The sequence below is a fragment of the Ailuropoda melanoleuca genome, chromosome 3, assembly GCF_002007445.2.
Source record: "Ailuropoda melanoleuca isolate Jingjing chromosome 3, ASM200744v2, whole genome shotgun sequence".
Classification (NCBI taxonomy): domain Eukaryota; kingdom Metazoa; phylum Chordata; class Mammalia; order Carnivora; family Ursidae; genus Ailuropoda; species Ailuropoda melanoleuca.
This window is the reverse complement of record NC_048220.1, coordinates 109,425,829-109,444,729: the sequence shown is the minus strand read 5'-3', so window position 1 is coordinate 109,444,729 and position 18,901 is coordinate 109,425,829. Positions and strand designations below refer to the sequence as shown.

At 36.9% G+C, this 18,901-nt stretch overlaps 1 protein-coding gene across 1 annotated transcript in view; it reads left to right on the top strand.

The window, feature by feature from the left end:
* Window positions 1-18,901, top strand: part of ITGA2 (integrin subunit alpha 2) — a 109,097-nt gene that overhangs the window by 37,514 nt on the left and 52,682 nt on the right. Inside the window, exons 3-9 of the mRNA XM_011227850.3 lie at window positions 4,109-4,218; window positions 6,871-6,962; window positions 9,904-10,018; window positions 10,189-10,316; window positions 13,168-13,316; window positions 17,714-17,864; window positions 18,146-18,311. Of these exons, the coding sequence (XP_011226152.2) occupies window positions 4,109-4,218; window positions 6,871-6,962; window positions 9,904-10,018; window positions 10,189-10,316; window positions 13,168-13,316; window positions 17,714-17,864; window positions 18,146-18,311 (911 nt within the window). The remainder of the gene's footprint in view (window positions 1-4,108; window positions 4,219-6,870; window positions 6,963-9,903; window positions 10,019-10,188; window positions 10,317-13,167; window positions 13,317-17,713; window positions 17,865-18,145; window positions 18,312-18,901) is intronic.

Sequence of the window (18,901 nt, the reverse complement as noted above, 5' to 3'; positions counted from 1 at the left end):
GCCTCGGAAGTGCTTTACCTGTTTAACCTTTGCCCGGTGCAATAATTCTCAACAAAGCAGTCTTCAAAATCCTTCTAGAATATGTCAGATCATATCACTACTGTGCTAAAAACCCTCCAATGGCTTTCTCATGTCACTAAGAGGCAAAGCCATGTTCTTAGAATTTCATCCCAATCTTACGGGATCTGGTCTCATTACCAATCTGACTGCATCACCTCCCACATTCTTCCTCATACACTGTGGTCCAACCACAGGACTTTTGCACTAGCTGTTCCCATAGCCTAGTAACCTTCCACCCGAGTCTTATGGTTTACTCCTTCACCTCCTTCAAGTCTTTGCTTAAATGGCACCTTCTTAGTGAGGCCCTCCCTGACCATTCTAATAAAGATTACAATACCCTCCACGCCACACTCCTTTATCCTGCTGCTCTTTGCCACAAAGCACTGATCATCATCACAATATGTTTTATTTACTTATTAAATTTATTGTCTATCTTTTCCCACTAGAATTTCAGCTCCGTGAGACCAGAAATGTTTGACTGACTTATTCACCAATGTATCCCCAGTGCCTAGAATCAAGTCTGGCACATAGTAGGTCTGGCCACCACGTACAGCCTCACAGTTTGCATACTCAACAAGGCCAGAGCCTTCCATATAAATAGAATTTATATGGAAATGGTACCCCCTGGAGTTGTGCAAAATTTCAGCCCCACAGGATCTCAATAAACGTTTGTCGAATCAAAGAAAACATGTTTTGCCCTACTATTTTAAGTACACCTCTGTCAATAATCTCTAGAAAAATCGCGAGTATTAAAGGAACACTTGGAGAGTTTATAGACTCACAGACCAAAGGAAGATATTTATAACAGCCCCTGGATTGTGGGTTTAAAACTACCTACACCACCATAAATACTGTTTACTAACTAAACAAAGTATTTTGAATTCCACTGGAGGTGGGCAAATTGGCTATGTTTTGGAACTCTCATAATCACTATTTCCCCACAAGATAATTGAACAGTAAGTGTTATTTTAAGTCGTCTTGGAAGAATTCCCAGTTTCACTGTAGGAAAGAGAGTTTATATCTTGGGATTTTGTTTTGTTTTGAGAATCAGCACACATGACTGCTCATTCAGCTCTTCTGTCTGGCTGGGATTATGTTAAATCCATTCCTTCAAAGAAGTTTTACCATAGTCCAGCAGGGTTTACCCACTCACCTATCCTATCCTCCGCCTTTGTAACATTTCCTCCTGGCATGTTTCTTCCTGTTACAGCTGATTACAGAAGATTTTATAGATAAAAATACCAGCCTCCCTCCTCTTCCTGTCTGATTAATATAAGAATGTCACAATTCCCTTGGAGTAGCCACCGGTGATGTCATAGCCTTTCCTTATGAGGATGAATTGTCAGGAACCAGGATTTCACTGAGGCCTGCGTGTAGAAGTGAGGAGAGTCTACTGGAAATGTTGCCAATAAAGGAGTTAATGATGGTCTTGAAACATTTTCTGTAGTCACTAGCATGACCTGGAGGCTACTGACTAATGTAGTTCGCCATATTGAAAGAATGAGTCATAGATGATGAGAACACCCTGGTTCTTTACCAGTCACCAAGATGATCTGGTTCTCCACTGTTATCTGTTGTCGTGTGTTAAGAGTTTAATATGACATCATACTGCCAGAGATTTACATGTATTCTCCAAGAGATTTACAAGTACTTTCACATCCTTTTTGTAGAGGCACACGGTTATGCAGATGCTTCTTTTTCTCTCTTCTTCCCATCTGAACGTAGGAGGCCACAGCTCTCACAGCAGTAGTGGAGATGTCATACCCCCTCCTGAGTGTGAGATTATCAAATCCCAAACTCTCTGGTGAGGTTGGAGGAAGTGAGATGGGGATGTGTCCAGAGAACACTTAGTCAAGGGAAAACAGCAAGTAGCCTTCTGAGCTTTCTCGTTGAGAAATAGGTAGCTGATGGTGCTTTACAGCTGAAGTCTCTGAAGAACAAGATGGTTAAATTTTAGGTGAGAAACACTTAACTTTTACTCTTCAGTGTGTTTCCTGCTCTTGGGCTGGTGAGGATGGATGGAAAATACGCATAATAAAAGTCTCCCAAATTACTACCTTTAGTACTATTTAAACATAATCTGCTCTTACCTACATTATGAACAGTACAGCCTGGGCCCACAATGTGGATGTGCTCTTACAAGTTGACCTTGGCTGGTATCCTTCCAGTCCACAGCCTCCTTACACACCACACAGCCACACCCTTATTGCGGTAGACGTGTCCCGATTATCCGTTTCCAGATCTACTCCTCTATTATTCTGGAACCCAGCCCATTTGTCCAGATAGATTACCCAATCTGGGCCCTATGCCAGGCCTTTGTGCAGCTAAGAGAAAGGAGAATAAGCTAAGGGTTAAGAGCTTGGGCTTCAGAATCAGTTACACATAGCTCTCAGTAACTGTGTGAATTATTAACTGTCTTTCAAAATAATCTGTATTTTCCTCTTTCCATGGTTATTCACACTCTTCCCTCTGCTGAGAATGATGACTGCCACCTTCATCCTTCAATATCCATTTTTACATCCTCTGACAATTTTAATATTTGTTCCAGAGAGGAACTTATTTATATCTTTGTGTTCATTTGTATTGTTATTGTTTTACTTGTCATGCATCTTCAGCAGCTTTACTAGATTTAGTAGACAGGCATGCACCTTAGTCTTTTTGTATCCATTGTGGCACTTAGTGTGAGGCACATGTTGTTTAATCAACAATGATAAAATATTTATACAGACGGCTCATGAAAGAATTTAAGTTTCATCTAATCTTCCAACCCTGACAAGGAAAAAAACATTGAATAAAATACGCTTCCTTAGTAACTGAACGCTGCTGAGTAATTAACCTACTATAGATTCTGAAGATAAGAATGGACACTTTCTGTCTATTCTTCTGTGACCAGAAATGTTAGGTGAGTGACTCCACCGAGAAACACTTTGTCTCTAGTTGGAGAAGCTCTGTAGGAAATGAAACTAACCAAAAGGAGGATGTGAACACCAGTCTCCAGCCTCTGCGTCCTGTGTCCTGGTTCAAACATGTAGGAAAGCTCCATAGTATATTTGCTCTGTGTTTTTGCTAAGGATCCTCTTACATAGACAGTAAAACCACTTAGATAACTCATCTGCTCCCTAAGTAAATTAACATATGAAAATACTTAGGACAAGAAAAGCGCCCAACAAATGTTAGTTTTTGCTTTTGGTTTTAATATTGTTCATTCTTTAAAGTTGTGCTGACCAATATGGCAGCCACTAGCCACATGTGGCTACTGAGCAATTGAAATGTTACTCCTCCGTACTGATTTGTGCTCTGAAGATAAAATACACACTGAATTTCAAAGACTTAGTATGGAAAAAAGAATGTCATATAGCTCAATAATCTTTATTTATAATGATTGCATACTAGTTTGGATATATCAAGTTAGATAAAACATAATAAATTGAATTTCACCTTTGCTTTTTATTGTATTAATGTGACTATTAGAAAATTTTAAATTAACATATGCAGATCACATTTGTGGCCTCCATTATATTTCTATAACGTATTGCAGATATTCATTAAGAGTCTTGATCAGCTAAGAGAAAGAAGAAAAAGAACAAATTATAGCTGAACAAATATGAACTATTTTCTTATTAAAAATTTGAATTAAATGTGGGGCATTTTGTTCTGTTTTAATCTTTAAGAAACTATACTAAGGGGGTGCCTGGGTGGCACAGCGGTTAAGTGTCTGCCTTCAGCTCAGGGCGTGATCCCGGCGTTATGGGATCGAGCCCCACATCAGGCTCCTCTGCTATGAGCCTGCTTCTTCCTCTCCCACTCCCCCTGCTTGTGTTCCCTCTCTCGCTGGCTGTCTCTATCTCTCTGTCGAATAAATAAATAAAATCTTAAAAAAAAAAAGAGAATTTTNCCCACTCCCCCTGCTTGTGTTCCCTCTCTCGCTGGCTGTCTCTCTCTGTCGAATAAATAAATAAAATCTTAAAAAAAAAAAGAGAATTTAAAAAAAAAAGAAAGAAACTATACTAAGATTTTACATCTAATGAAAAAAAATTCCTATTTCTAGGTTACTGGTTGGTTCACCTTGGAGTGGCTTTCCTGAGAACCGAATGGGAGATGTGTATAAATGTCCTGTTGATCTGTCCACTGCTACATGTGAAAAACTGAATTTGGAAAGTAAGTGGTAACTAGCAATCTGATGTTTTACAAATAACAAGATCTCATTTGATATAACTCTAACTAAAAAAAAAAAATAACAAAATCATAGCCTGTCTTAAAGAAACATAGACAACTTTTTTGCCTTTATATCTTTAGTCATGTGGGGTCCAATTGTATCCAAATTTCCAGCACAGCTTAGAGACCTGATTTAGTAAGATGCATGAGAAATGTGCTGCCTTTTGGACCATCTACCCCCAGATTGTGGACCAGTTTCCATCAATGATTAGGGTTATTCTGCTGATTATTTACAGATAACTAAGTCTATCCATACCTTTCTTCCTCCTTAAAACAAACTATTAGGTATAGACCTGTCAATACTAATGTTGCATTTAGAGATGCTGAGAAACACCTGTTTCTGGTCTTATCTAAATGATTGCATTCCAACAAAAAACATTGTCACTTTTTGGAATACTTTGTAAGTGTTTGGAATTGCTGTTTTAATTATCCATATCTCAGATGCTCTCTATTAATGCAAAAAGTTATTAAAGATACAAGACTGAAAAGCCAAACAAGTCATATTTCCATGCAATATTTCTTGATGCATCTAAAAAATTACTCAATTGAATCATCATCCTCATGCAAAAACAAAACAAAACAGAAAAACCAGCACTGAGGAGTCTTAGCGTTCCAAAGAACTAAAGCATTGATTAGGAAAATACAGCGTTAAGGAATCAAGGGAAAGTAGAGATTCAAAAACAGTGATTAAGACTTAGAAGTAAGGGCATGTTTCTTGCACATCTCTGCGTACCTAATTTCTAACATCATTTCTGGCATATAATAGGAGTTCAATAAACATGAGGTGGCAGGAATATCAGTGCTGTCAAATGCTACAGGGGCTGAAGGGTATGAAGACTGAGTACAGACCGTTGGCATCTATAGGGAGATATTGGGTGAACTAGATCAGTGCTCTCCAAAAATTTTGAACACTCATCTACATAAAACATAAGTAATACATATTATAAATATATATACATATACATGTTTCTAAAAATAAAAATGTATACATTAAGGGTGAATGTTCAAACAATTTATTATATAGTTCATTTTATTATAACATACCAATGTATCATATCACCTATAACTTTTGAACAGTCATCTCAATGTATATATTTTTTATTTTTAAAAAATTATAAAAAATTTATAAGAATAAACACTGGGTGTTATATGTAAGCAATAAATCACTAAATTCTACTCCTGAAACAAAGTTTTAAAAAATACATGTAAAAGAATGAAAACACACACATAGCAGTTCCATTATTTTCTTTCTGCACTCCAGCAGATCACATTTTGCAACTTTCTTGCCGAGAATATGAATCTAGTAGCGTTGAGGGGAGAGAATAGGTCACAATGAATTTAGGAGCACGTGAGGTATGAACAAGTTCTACAAGTAACGGTAGACCTTTGTTTCCAGAAGTTGAGGAGTGAAGGAGAATTGGGAAAATAGTTCTATGGAGTAGGAGGGTTGAGTGAAGACTTTCCTAATAAAAAGGAGATGATCTTGTGTGTAGGAAGAGTAGAAGGAGGTAATAAAAAGGAGTAACCATTAGTCAAGAATAGAAGTGACTTAAGATATCTGGGGCACCTGGGTAGCGCAGTCGTTAAGCGTCTGCCTTCGGTTCAGGGCGTGATCCTGGTGTTACGGGATCGAGCCCCACATCAGGCTCCTGCGCTGGAAGCCTGCTTCTTCCTCTCCCACTCCCCCTGCTTGTGTTCCCTCTNCTTGTGTTCCCTCTCCGGCTGGCGTTCCCTCTGTCAAATAAATAAATAAAATCTTAAAAAAAAAAAAAAAGAAGTGACTGGTTGTAATTAACATCACTCACCGGTCCATGGAGAAATTAGACTTAGGAAGATTGTTCCCTTCTCAAAGACACAAAGGAAAGAGAGAACAAGGAGGAAGTTCCAAGAATGACCTTTACATAAAGATAATAAAACATTCACCCTGGGTCAAGGGGGATAAATGAAAGTGACAATGTTGGCTTGGCAAAGATTAGAGAACTTGAGCATATAATACTATTGAAGAGAATTGCAATGTTGCGTAGCTCAAGAATGGATACAGTGGATGATGCCCTAGTTCAGTGGGAGAGAGGAGGTAGGGAGGTGTATTTATTATTTTACATGACTAGTCTCATGATTTCCTTTTAAATTTCACTCACTAATGTTTTGGTCCAGATTCTACTGCATGGCATTTTTTGATTACACTTTAAGGAATTTTTTTTTTCCTGATCCAGAATAAAGCATTAGATGGAACTGTTGAGACCTCGAAAAGAGTAGGTTGGCAAATTGGAGACCAAATCGTGTCCTCAAATGTGTTTTGTTTGGCCGGCACTTTGTTTTAAAAAATTTTTTAATTTAAATACCTATAAGTCATGCCCTTTCCACACACCACTCCCTAATATCTGACATTCTGTAGCCTCACACATTTAAGTATACAAGCTACCAGATCCCTGAAGGTCCCTCATTTCTTTACATGGGATTATATAATGTGAGCAACTGCGTATATGACAGTAAATTCAATGCTACACATAAACATCAGTGTGGGGTTTTTTTTTTAACAAGTTTAAATAAATGGTGAAGATTTATTCGATTTTTATATCTTTTTCCCTTTGAAAGCTGCCACAAGCATTCCCAATGTTACCGAAATGAAAACCAACATGAGCCTTGGCTTGACTCTCACAAGGAACATGGGAACCGGAGGATTTCTTGTGAGTGTTTACCTTTCAAATTCTCATCCATTTCAAGAAAGTATGAAGTTAGTGTGTTCTCACCATCCCACCTATCAAATCAAATCTTGACATTTAAATATTAGAGTTTGCTTTTGGATAAATCATACAACATGGATATCCAACATGAAATACCCATCTGTTGATGTATAGACTTCTTAAGATATTCAGCAAAACCATTGCCACAGAATGTCTCAGAAAAAAGCAGCACAAGGAACACCAATTCTTTGCCTTGGAAAGTATGCCTAGCATTTGTTGATAATAGCAGAATTCCAGGTTTCATTTCTCCTTCCCGTAGGAACGTTCACGATAGGTACTGTAAATTCAGAGAGTGGATTTCAAAGCTGAAGAGTATTTCTGTCTTTAGTCCTTTGCTATAACTGTTGGCAAATCTGGTATCTTCAAAGTCATGGCTTGGTCTCTTCTTATTTCATGCTAGTGTTTACTCTCATTTTTTTCTAGAATGCTGTGAAGAGACATCCCAAATCAATGAGATTAAATACCTTCTTTAACAAAGTGGTCTGGGGACAATTAATTGGTAAATAACTTGTGTATCCAAGAATACTTTCAAGTGAATTAAAGAGTTAATATAAAAAAACTAGAAGAAAATGGAAATTTTCTGAAAGAGGGAAAAATTTCTGAGCTTAGAACTAACAGAAGAAATAATATAGGAAATTGTTGAAAAGATTTGACTATATATAAAAATGGAAACCATCACATACCAAAAAAAATTTTAAGGCAAATAAAACCCAATCTTATTAGACATTTCCACGAGCTCATAGATGATCCTAGGTATATCACCCTGTGACAGCCATAGAATGCTTAATTTAACTTTACATTAGTTATGTCTATACCATTGACATGCTAACTTAAAAGCCTATATGTATAACTGAATTATTCTAAAAATATAATCAATTTTTAACAATGTCATTCTACTTCTACTAATAGATACTAGCATTCAGACATTGGTATTCAGACATCAGTTATTGCTTATAATATGTGTAATTCAAAGCAAAATAGAATATTGCAATGAATCTTCATGGTTTATGACATTCTAAAGTCTTTATAATAGGGTTGCTTTCCTCTTTTTTTGTTTGCTTGTTTGTTTTTAAGGTTGAATAAATTCAGGAAGAGGAAAATATTGAGATATAGGGATTACGGTTGTACTTCAAAATTTTTAATGTGTAACTTGAGATAAAGTAATTTAAATTGTTAGAAAATTTAAGAGACTAATTTAACAACCAATGTAGCAACCAGAGAAGGAAGGAAGGGGGAGGGAGGGAGAGAGAGAGAGAGAGAGAAAGGAAAAAAAAAGGCTAAGCTCCCTTTACATACCTAAAAGGTCAAAATCTTAAGATACTCTTAAGAATTATGTGGAAAAGACTGAAAATCATCACATTTTTTTGAAACTTCTTAAGTTCTGGGCTTAAAGCAGGAATGTAGTTCTGGCATTAACAGTTGGCATATTCTAATTTCAACTTCTAAATGCTGTTTTCCATTGCTTTTAAAACAAAAAAAAAGTCTTGAATACTTCATGAGTTATTGTTTTTCAAGGTGATTTAAAAAAAACAATTGGAGATGGGGATATAGGAATCAATAATTGGTATCTGTTATTTGGTAAACTAACCAAAGGCATCGATCGTGATTTTCCCCTAACTAATTGGCAAAATGAACCAGTTTTATAGAAGGAAGAACTATGGCTTATTCATTGAGCATGAAATATGAGCACAGCTGCTTTTCCTTTGAGCAACCAGCAATTAAACCGGGTCAAATAAATTCCTTTTTATTCTTCCAATTGCTTTTTGCAAGTTCACCCTTTTTTGTTAAGTTTTAATAATTGATCCACAGCTTTACCTAATGTTACATTTTGTAGATGCTCTTTAAGATCTTGACCAGACTTCTCTTTCCCGTTTTTGTCCTTTTACATCTAGCAATTTAAGTATTATTTAATGTAATGTTTCCTGTATGATTTAATCATAATTGAAGCAGGAGTTCTTGGCGTTCAAGGGCTGCTGAAAAGGAGAGATTTGAGGTTGGGTTGATGGGAATATGAAGAATTGTAGTATGTCTGGTGTGGGCAAGGATGAAGGTTTTAGGTAGTAGAAATAGGGGATCAGAAGTCCTCAAATAAATACTTGATAACAAAGTTAAAAACTAGCAGCTCCTGAACCTCACTGTGTTTGTTTAGCCCATAGAGTGTTTCTTTTAACTGGATTTTCACAAAGAGTTTGTCCTGTCGGGCTCTCCTTGAAAATTGGAAATATCTGGCAAGGCTGGCAATGGGCAGGAGCCGCGGTGACCTGCCCCTGTGTATGAAGCCTGGGTTCTTCATTCATCACGGCGTCTACACGAGCCTGAACACTCCGAGGTTCCTGCCTGGTCCTGGTGCTTGTGGGCCTATGGTTTCTGCTGAATAGTATAAGTGGTATAGAGAGAGCATAAAATATAGGTGAACAATATAATCTTTGTTCAAGAATAACAACAGCAATGATGCTGGCTCACAATTTTGTAGCCTTTGCTATTTACCCCGCACTGCTCTAAATGTTTCATATGTATAATCTTTACAGCAACCTTAAAAAATAGTAGGTATGATGTATCCTCATTTACAGATTCAGCCCCTGAGGCCCCGGTAACTGAGAGACCGAAGATGAAGGAAAGCACCCTCTTTCTCTAAGCCTGGGGGGTGACCCAGTACCACCAACACCAGCCTCCCAGCCCCGCTGCCACCTTCTTTCTCCCTTACTTCTGTTTGCTTTTTCTTTCTGAGACACATTCTCTCCGAGGCGTTTTTTGACCTGTAAGTTATTAGAGTTGACAATTTCTGGTATCCTGTAAAGTCACAGAACTGATCTCTGAGTTTCACAAATAGAGAAGTAGAGGACTCATGTTTTCCGTATGTTTTGTCATTGCTCTCTCTTTGAAGACCTGTGGTCCCCTGTGGGCGAAGCAGTGTGGAAGCCAGTATTACACAACTGGTGTTTGTTCTGACGTCAGTGCCGATTTTCAGCTCTTAACCAGCTTCGCACCTGCAGCTCAGGGTAAGTGATGAATGTGCAGAGGGTATGAGCAGTGCCTTAAGTGAAGGGGGAAGGCGCGATTTATCAAGTACCACCCAATTCCTCCAGTCCATTTTACTTTGTTCCATTTGCATATGAGTGTGAAGACTGAATTACCTATGGAATCTGTTTCTTTCATTTTTCCTGTGTAGCCTGCCCTTCCCTCATAGATGTTGTGGTTGTGTGTGATGAATCAAACAGCATTTATCCCTGGGAGGCAGTAAAGAATTTCTTGGAAAAATTCGTCCAAAGCCTGGATATAGGCCCCAAAAAAACACAGGTATGGGTTTGAATAATACATACACTAACCCACAACTTTCTTTCTGAGAAAATATTATTAGATATGAGGTCTTAATTTTTACATTTGTCAGATCCCCATATTGAATGCACTTAATGGTAATCTTGACAGTTAATTGAAACTTGCACTACATTGAGTTGTGCTGTCCATGATATTGCTCAATGCTGGTCTTTAAGCTTTGAGATTTCTATTTCTGACACAGGCATCGGATATGGGATATAACATTTTATGTGTGTGAGAGAGAAAGAGTGGGAGTTGGAGGAGGGGCAGAGGGAGAGAGAGAGAATCTCAAGCAGGCTCCAGACCCAGCACAGAGCCTGACTTGGGGCTCAATCTCACAACCCCAAGATCATGACCAGAGCTGAAAACAAGAGTCGGGTGCTTAACCAACTGAGCCACCCAGATGCCCCTAGGATGTAGCATTTTAATCCACTTTTTTTTCTTATTTTTCCCCTCCTATAACTCATGAATTTATTAATACATTTTAAAATGTATTATGTATTTTTTCTTGACAGCCATTTGGACTAGTAATTAATTTCTTTTGTTTATTGTTTGCTGGTAAAACAATTGTCCTTGAATTCTGGGATTTTTTATAAAGAAGTCCATAGACAGCATAATCCTATCTTTTATTATTTTTTAGTCTTTTATTATATTTTAGTCTATGCTTCTTTTCTTACACAGGACAAGTCTTTTCAATAATTTTGTGTAGCTGTGTTTTAATGAGTCTTTAATTTGCTTTTCTGTCTTCTTGAGATAGGCATCCAAAACTCAGGAACAGAAGCTTCCTGCTTTCATAAAACTGAATAGCATTTATTGTTTAAGTTCTGGGTCTTTTTTCTTTCTTTCTTTCTTCTTGGATTTGCCATTTCATGGCTCATTCTGGTTGCAGAAGCACATTGAACCAATATCAACAAGGATCAGTTCACAGTTAACCAGTGTATGTTTTGGGGTTGTTCCTGTCATCTGAGGCCTTAGTGTCCAACATCTAGTAACAATTGTTGGAACATTTTCCCCTAAATGCTTTGCAGTTAGCTATATTGAAATTTGATTTTCTGCTTTCCCGTACAGTAGTATAAAATATTATTATATGTTTTCCCCATTGACATTGCTTTTCAATACCAATAAGACACTAATGTCCACTGAAACTTTGAAGGTTTCACTGTGGGCTTTTACCAGAAAATTCTGTGAATAAGACAGGTATAGGGGCACATGGGTGGCTCAGTCAGTTAAGTGTCTAACTTCAGCTCAGGTCATGATCTCAGGGTCCTGGGATGGAGCTCCACATCAAGCCCCACGGCAAGATCCATGCTCAGCAGAGAGTCTCCTTGTCCCTCTCCCTCTGTCCCTCCCCCAGCTCATGCTCTCTCTCTCTCTCTCTCTCTCAAATAAATAAAATCTTTTTTAAACAGAAGACTAGGTATAGCACTGATTTCTATATAGCATCTTCTTAAAGCCCATCATAGGAGAAGTTTTCGTAAGTATCTGCTTATTTTATCTGCCTTTAAATGTATTACCCCATAGCGAGATTTGCTGTATTTAATAGTCTCTCGAATGGAATTTATACCTTCCTCTTCTCATCTTCCTACCCCAATGCACCTTCTTCATCTCTAGATGTGCTTTACAGAGTCTCTTTTTCTTCCAATCTAAATTTGGCCTTTCCGTAAGCCCTAATATGCCACATTTCTTTAAGTCTTCTATTCATCATTCCCTTTTCTCACAAGAAGTTCTGGGGCTGTCATTGGAGTTACTAACATCTTCCTCTCATATTAGACTTTTAAATCCTTAGAATTATTTTTGACCCATCCTCTCTCTCAAGTCTTGCATCCTATCCAAAAGAGATATTGCTCCAGTAGTATCATATTTTTCACGTCTTCCCAGTGCCTACTTGACTGCTTCCTAGCGAAAGTAGCTGATTGAACTCAGAAATCCAGGCCTTGCCCCTTCCACCTTCCTTACCTACTGACCCCTACTTTAGACACCTTTTATTTTTTTTTACCACTGATCTTCTTTTGCCACTTCCTGTTTTTCTGAAAGCCCCCAACTCCTAGGGATAGAGGATGATTTCAGTGCTGAGAACAAGGATGTTCATAGAAGAGTTTGGCCTTCTTGATCTAAAGGGTTAGGATATGTGCCCCAGCATCTTGTTCAGAAGTTGTTCTGTCTGTCAGATCTCTCAAATAAGACTCCCTCTAAGGGCATTTCCTCTGAAGTCCAGAAACTTCTTGCCCACATGCTCATATAGCAGCTTCCTTCCAAAAATGCTGAAGTCTGTGATTAGAGGAAATCCAGAACAATAAATATATCCAAATTAACTGTGTTGATTAGCTCACTGTTTTTTTTTTATTCGAGTCTAATTCTTTAATATGCAAATATTCTCAATTAATGAGCTGTTATCCTCTATCCATGACTGCTTGTAATTGTTTATATGCTTATATCCATTGTTAGAAAATTTATATCATTTTAATCTTGTTATGAACTTTATTCTAATATTTATCCATATTAAAATATTATAAGACAGTGCTTTAAAATCAATTACTAGATAATCTATGACCATTATAGTTGAAAATTTAAAACTATTACTCTTGAGAACCAAATCATACCTCTTAGGACATCATCTTGCTTATCAATAAGTTTTACTGCTATATACTCACAGCCTCTAACAAAGAAGTCATTCCATTCGAAGAAAAATAACTATTCTTAAGAACAAAATTGGAAATGATTTCCTTACACTATCAGCCCACATCCAGATGCATTTTTGATTTTTATTATATTGGTTAATTAGAAATTATTTATAACAATGACAAACCTTTAATGAACTTCTGCTTTCTTGAAGGTGGGGTTAATTCAGTATGCCAACAAACCAAGAGTTATATTTAACCTGAATACTTTCAAAACCAAAGCTGAAATGATTGAAGCAACATCCCAGACATACCAGTATGGTGGAGACCTCACAAATACATTCAAAGCAATTCAATATGCAAAGTAAGTTATGATGCTAATAGCCCAATATTTTGATAAAATAGAAGCGCTTGTAAGTAAGAAAGAAGAAAAAAAGACAAAAATAACATACCTGGTACTTACACTTAAATCAGAAGTAATAAAGAAGAAAAGTTCAAACATTCTGTCATTTGAACACTTTGAGAAGGCAATAGGAAATGAAATTTTAAAATCTTTGATTTCTAGGAATTCTATACGATATTCCATGATTTTTTTAAGATTTTATATGAAGTAGATGAAATGACATTAAAAGACCTTAGATTAAGTAGGAAATGCAATTATTTGTTAATATTTATCAAGGCCACGGACAACTTGAGCTAATGGAGCACTTCATGCATATTAAGAAGGGTAATGGAATCTTAAATGTTAATGACCTAGGAGTCAGAATTGAATGGAATGGGTTCACTATGTTTATTACAATCCAGGGCAATGTGAATGTGACAACTACATAACACTCGAATGCACTCCTGCATTCGTCTTCACTCTGTTTTAATCATGTATCTTTACAAAAATGCGAAAGAGTCTCCTATTGTTAAAAAATAAACAAGAACAAAAACTTCACCTTCCCTTAAACCTACTTCCTGCCTTTGTCTTCGTGTTGTGCATTTCTTCCTTCCACTACTATACTCCTTGAAAAATTGTCTTTACTCCCTCCCTCCACTTCCTTGAAACATATGGCATGCCACCGGGTAAACGTGGGCCTCTTCATCAGCCAACAACCCAGTGGTCCTGCCTCAAACCTCATCCTCTTTAGCTTCCCTTACCATTTGCTCCTGCTGAGCACACACTGCTATTCCAGCCCTAGTTGCTATGACATCACAGACTTTTAGAATCCCTGCCAACTTTTTGTCAACAATTTTGCCTCTTCATTGGCTCCTTTTCCTATTTTTTCTTCACTACAACAGAACCCCCCCCCCTTTTTTTTAATCTCCCTTTCCTTTTAGGCGTTGTCTCCACTCTCATGGCATCTGCATTAGCCCTGTATAGGTCACCACATTGCTACGTGGTCAGCTCTGAACTCTCCCAAAATTCACACAGGCATCCAGCTGATGCTGGATATCTTTAATTTGGAGTGTTGGCTCACTTATCAAATTCAATACATCCTAAACCAGCCTTATTCTTTTCCCTACACATGCTCGCAACTTTTCCATTTTGATTCATGCTACCGCCTTTCCCCCTAGTCATTCAAAGTAAGCACTTACTGGTTTTCTTTATTCTTTTTGTTCTTCCTTAGTAGCATACATCTGGTCAGTCACCACATCCTGTCTTTTCTATTTCTGCATTTCCTATTGTATCTGCTCCTCCTTTTTTCTGGGTGTATATTCTAGTTGCTGTTTCTATCAACTGGTGACTTTCCCTATATATCTCAAAAGTGGATTTCTACAAGTGGACTGGTTTGGTTAATCTCTGTTGTCCCTATTGAGATGTTCTTTTGGGCCACGCCATCTCACAGGCTGTGGCTAGTCAATAGGTCAGTTGTCATCTGGCAAAGCACCCTTTATGGCCTAGTAAACTAGACTCAGAGGAAGAGTAGGTTGATGTAGAAAATGGCCTAGAAGGAGCTACAAACTGCAGAGGGCCTGTGTTTTCAGCAGGAAGTGTGGATGTGGTATTTTTCCCTGGAAGGAGCTCAGGGGCCTGCCTGGTAAGCTCTCCTCTCAAGAAGAATGGCCACTGTCTGTTAAGATGTGACTTTTTTTGGCTTTTATCATCTCTTCAGAACTTTTGTTTTCTCTCCTGTGCCGTCATCTCACTCTTACCGCTATTTCCCAAGCTAATAAAAGCCTTTCCTTTGTTAGGAGAATCACCTAACTTCTTACTCACACCTTCCAGGAGTTAATTATCTTTTTTTCTCTTTTCTTTTCTTTCTCTCTCTCTCTCTCTTTTTTTTTTTGTCTGTTTCTTTATAACATCAAATAGAATTCTGACACTCTTTTAGTAAATATTACCATTTTCCATTTATCTTATCTCATTGGCTGCCTATGGTTGCAATTTATTATTCCAAGACCTGAAAGCAATCAGAACAAATGAGGCACAGTTTCTACCTTCAGAAATCTTACAATCATACATGAATTCTACCATGTGTCATAAAGAGTATAATTCACTCAACAAGTATTTCATGTGAGTACTGTATTCAAATTTGTCTGGGTGACAAATATGAACTATTTTTCTATATGTCTATATTCTGCTATGTTGAATACAGGAAAGTTTTAGGGAATAAAATGACATTCTCAGTTTTACGCATGTTGAGATTAAAAGTATCCCTTACACATTCCATTGAAAATATTCAGCAGGCTTTGAATACATAAATTTGAAATAGTAGAGATGAATGGAAATAGAAGTAGACTTTAAGGTGTCATCTTATAGGTGGTAGGTAGTCCAAAGGAGTGGGTGGCATTCCCCAGAAAGAATGTGGAACAGGAGAATCCAATAGTCAGGAAAAAAAGTTGAAGGACAACTGGATACCCATCTAGAGACAAAATAAAGCTGAATCCCTGACTCACTCATTGAATCAAAATAAATTCCAGCTGCACCAAAAATTTAAATCTAAGAAAACGGAATTATTAAAGGACTATGAGAAACTTGAGTGCTTAAAGAAACAAGTCCTAGAGATAAGAAGTCCTTTTAAAATACCATGTCAAATATAAAAGACACACATAAAAAATCAATGAAATTGATGCCAAAATATACAATTTCTATACAGAAGTAATACCACTAAAATGTAAAAGATTAATGAACTGAGGAAAATATTTATGATGTATATGACAAAAGATCATTTTCTTGATTAACAAAGAGATCTTACTAATTAGAAAATAATGAACAATACAAAGAAAAATGGGCAAAGATAAAGAAAAATCAAGAGTTCATAGAGAAAAACACAAATGGCTAATAAACATAACATGTTAATTATCTCTTTATAATGAAAAAAAGGCATATTAAAATAATTGTATAGTCTCACTTATTAGAATGTCCCTGATTTAAAAGTTTAATAATCCTCATTGTTAAGGAAAGGAGATGGAGAACCTTGCATTCTTTTACATTATGGTAATATAAATAGGTAAAAATTTTTAGAGTCCAATTTGGCAATATCTTTCAAAGTTTGAAATGTGTAAATCCTTTGTCTCAGTAATTTCACTACTAAGATTTTATCCTATTGCTACATTTGGAAAAGTATGCCAAGATATATACACAAGGACATTTATTATAGCATTACTTGTAAAACTCAAAATGGCCTAAATGCACAATAATGGAGAATTGGTTAAACTATGGTTACCCCCAAATAATGAAATATTATGCAGCCCTTAAAAAGGAGAGCTTGGGGGGCACCTGGGTGTCTGTCAGTTAAGCGTCTGCCTTCAGCTCAGGTCATGATCTTGAGTCCTGGGATCAAGTCCCACATTGGGTTCCCTGCTCAGTGGGGAGTCTGCTTCTCCCTCTCCTTTTCCCTCTGCCCCCCCCCACGCTTGTGTACTCCTTCTTGCTCTTTCTCTCAAATAAATAAATAAAAATCTTTTTAAAAAAGGGGGGGAGAGGGGCGCCTTGGTAGCGCAGTCGTTAAGCATCTGCCTTCGGCTCAGGGCGTGATCCCGGCGTTCCGGGATTGCGTCCCACATCGGGCTCCTCCACTGGGAGCCTGCTTCTTCCTCTCCCACTCCCCTGCTGTGTTCCCTCTCTCGCTGGCTGTCTCTGTCACATAAATTTTTTAAAAAAAGAAGGGGGAGAGCTTTGTATATGCCTATATGGAAAGACCTCCATCAAAATGAAAAATAACTGTATAGACTATGCCCCCATTTGCATGAACATTTGAGGAGTAGATTATGCATATACATCTAAATAAAACATTTTCTATAAGGAGACATAAACTGATAAAGATGGTTACCTTTGGAACAGTGGCTTGGTGTCAGATTTTTATTTTATACCTTTCCAAATGCCTTGAAATTCTTTTATCAAGTACGTTTATTACTTTTTAAAAAACAGTTTCTTATTGAGAAAGTAAATGCAGATCCAGTGAATAAAACTGGTGACAGGACGGAATATCTTTGCTCTGTTGTTTAGTATTAATGAATTTAATTTTCTTATCAGAAGATAATTCTAAGGATTTTTGATGTAAGTACCTATACACCCATATACATGCAAACACGTACACACACACCATGGAAACTATGGAAATTATTGTTGATGCCAAGCAAGATTTATATATATTTCCCTATAAACTGCAAATAGAATGTAGGTAAATATGTCACCAGGCCTGATATAGAGAGAAATTCTAAGTCACAGTAGGTCATGCTCAAAGAAGTTAGTTTCACATTTATATTTCTAACCAGAGGTCCACATATTAGCTTCATCTTTTGATAGCGAGTCTTTAATCTTATCTGCCACAGAGATTTCGCTTATGCAGCAGGGGCTGGAGGACGACTAGGTGCTGCCAAAGTAATGGTGGTTGTAACTGATGGTGAATCGCATGATGGTTCAATGTTGAAAGCCGTGATTGATCAATGCGACAATGACAATATACTGAGGTTTGGCATAGCAGTAAGTAGATTTTCTTTTTAGTTGTCTTTCAGTTGATGGGTAAGTGCTCCTTTATAACATCACTTCCCAAAACTGCACTTTCTCATTCGCTGCTCTCAGCTTTATAGAAAAGATTTTCACTGTCTCGCTTCTTGCTGATTTTCAGTCCTATTGACTTAGGGGGTGTGGACTTACTTCTGCAGAGGCCCTGTTGTGTTCAGAAATAAAGTACTAGAAAGTACTCGTAGGGATATTGGAGTACAGCTGTGATGACTTTTTTCCCCTCTTCCTCTATTTTCAAGGTTCTTGGGTACTTAAACAGAAATGCCCTTGATACTAAAAATTTAATAAAAGAAATTAAAGCAATTGCCAGTATTCCAACAGAAACATTTTTTTTCAACGTGTCTGATGAAGCAGCTCTACTAGAAAAGGCTGGGACACTAGGAGAACAAATTTTTAGCATTGAAGGTAAAAGAACTCCATCTTTCAAAAACCTTTTTCAAGAATTCTTTATTTTATTACTGTAGTCTATTAATGTTAACTTGTATACCTTATATGAATCAGTAAGAAAAAAGACAACATGAATGAGTTGTTCATAAAAGATAAGATACAAATGGCTAATAAACATAAGAAAATATTCCCAGTTTCAGTAATTATTTTAAATTATAAATTAAACCAATGTTACTTTGTGCCTAAAATATAACAAAGATTAGTAATATATTACCTTGGAGATATTATGGGGAACCAAAGAAGCTCATACACTATTGATAAGATTATAAATTATATAGCTTTGGGGGGAAGGCAATTTAGTAATATCTCCTATTATAATTGTAAATAGTTTTGCTTTTTTACCCTTGCGTAGTTTTTATAATATAAAAAGTTTTATCTTTTTTACTGTTACATAATTTCTGAAATTCTTGAATTCATTTACAGCAAACATGTATACCTTTAAAATTAGAAAAACATAGTGAAGATTTTTAATAGTTCAGATTTCAAGGAAATGTTATTTACCAGATCTACAATAACTTACTTAAATGGCCTTGAAAGCTCTAGTCAGT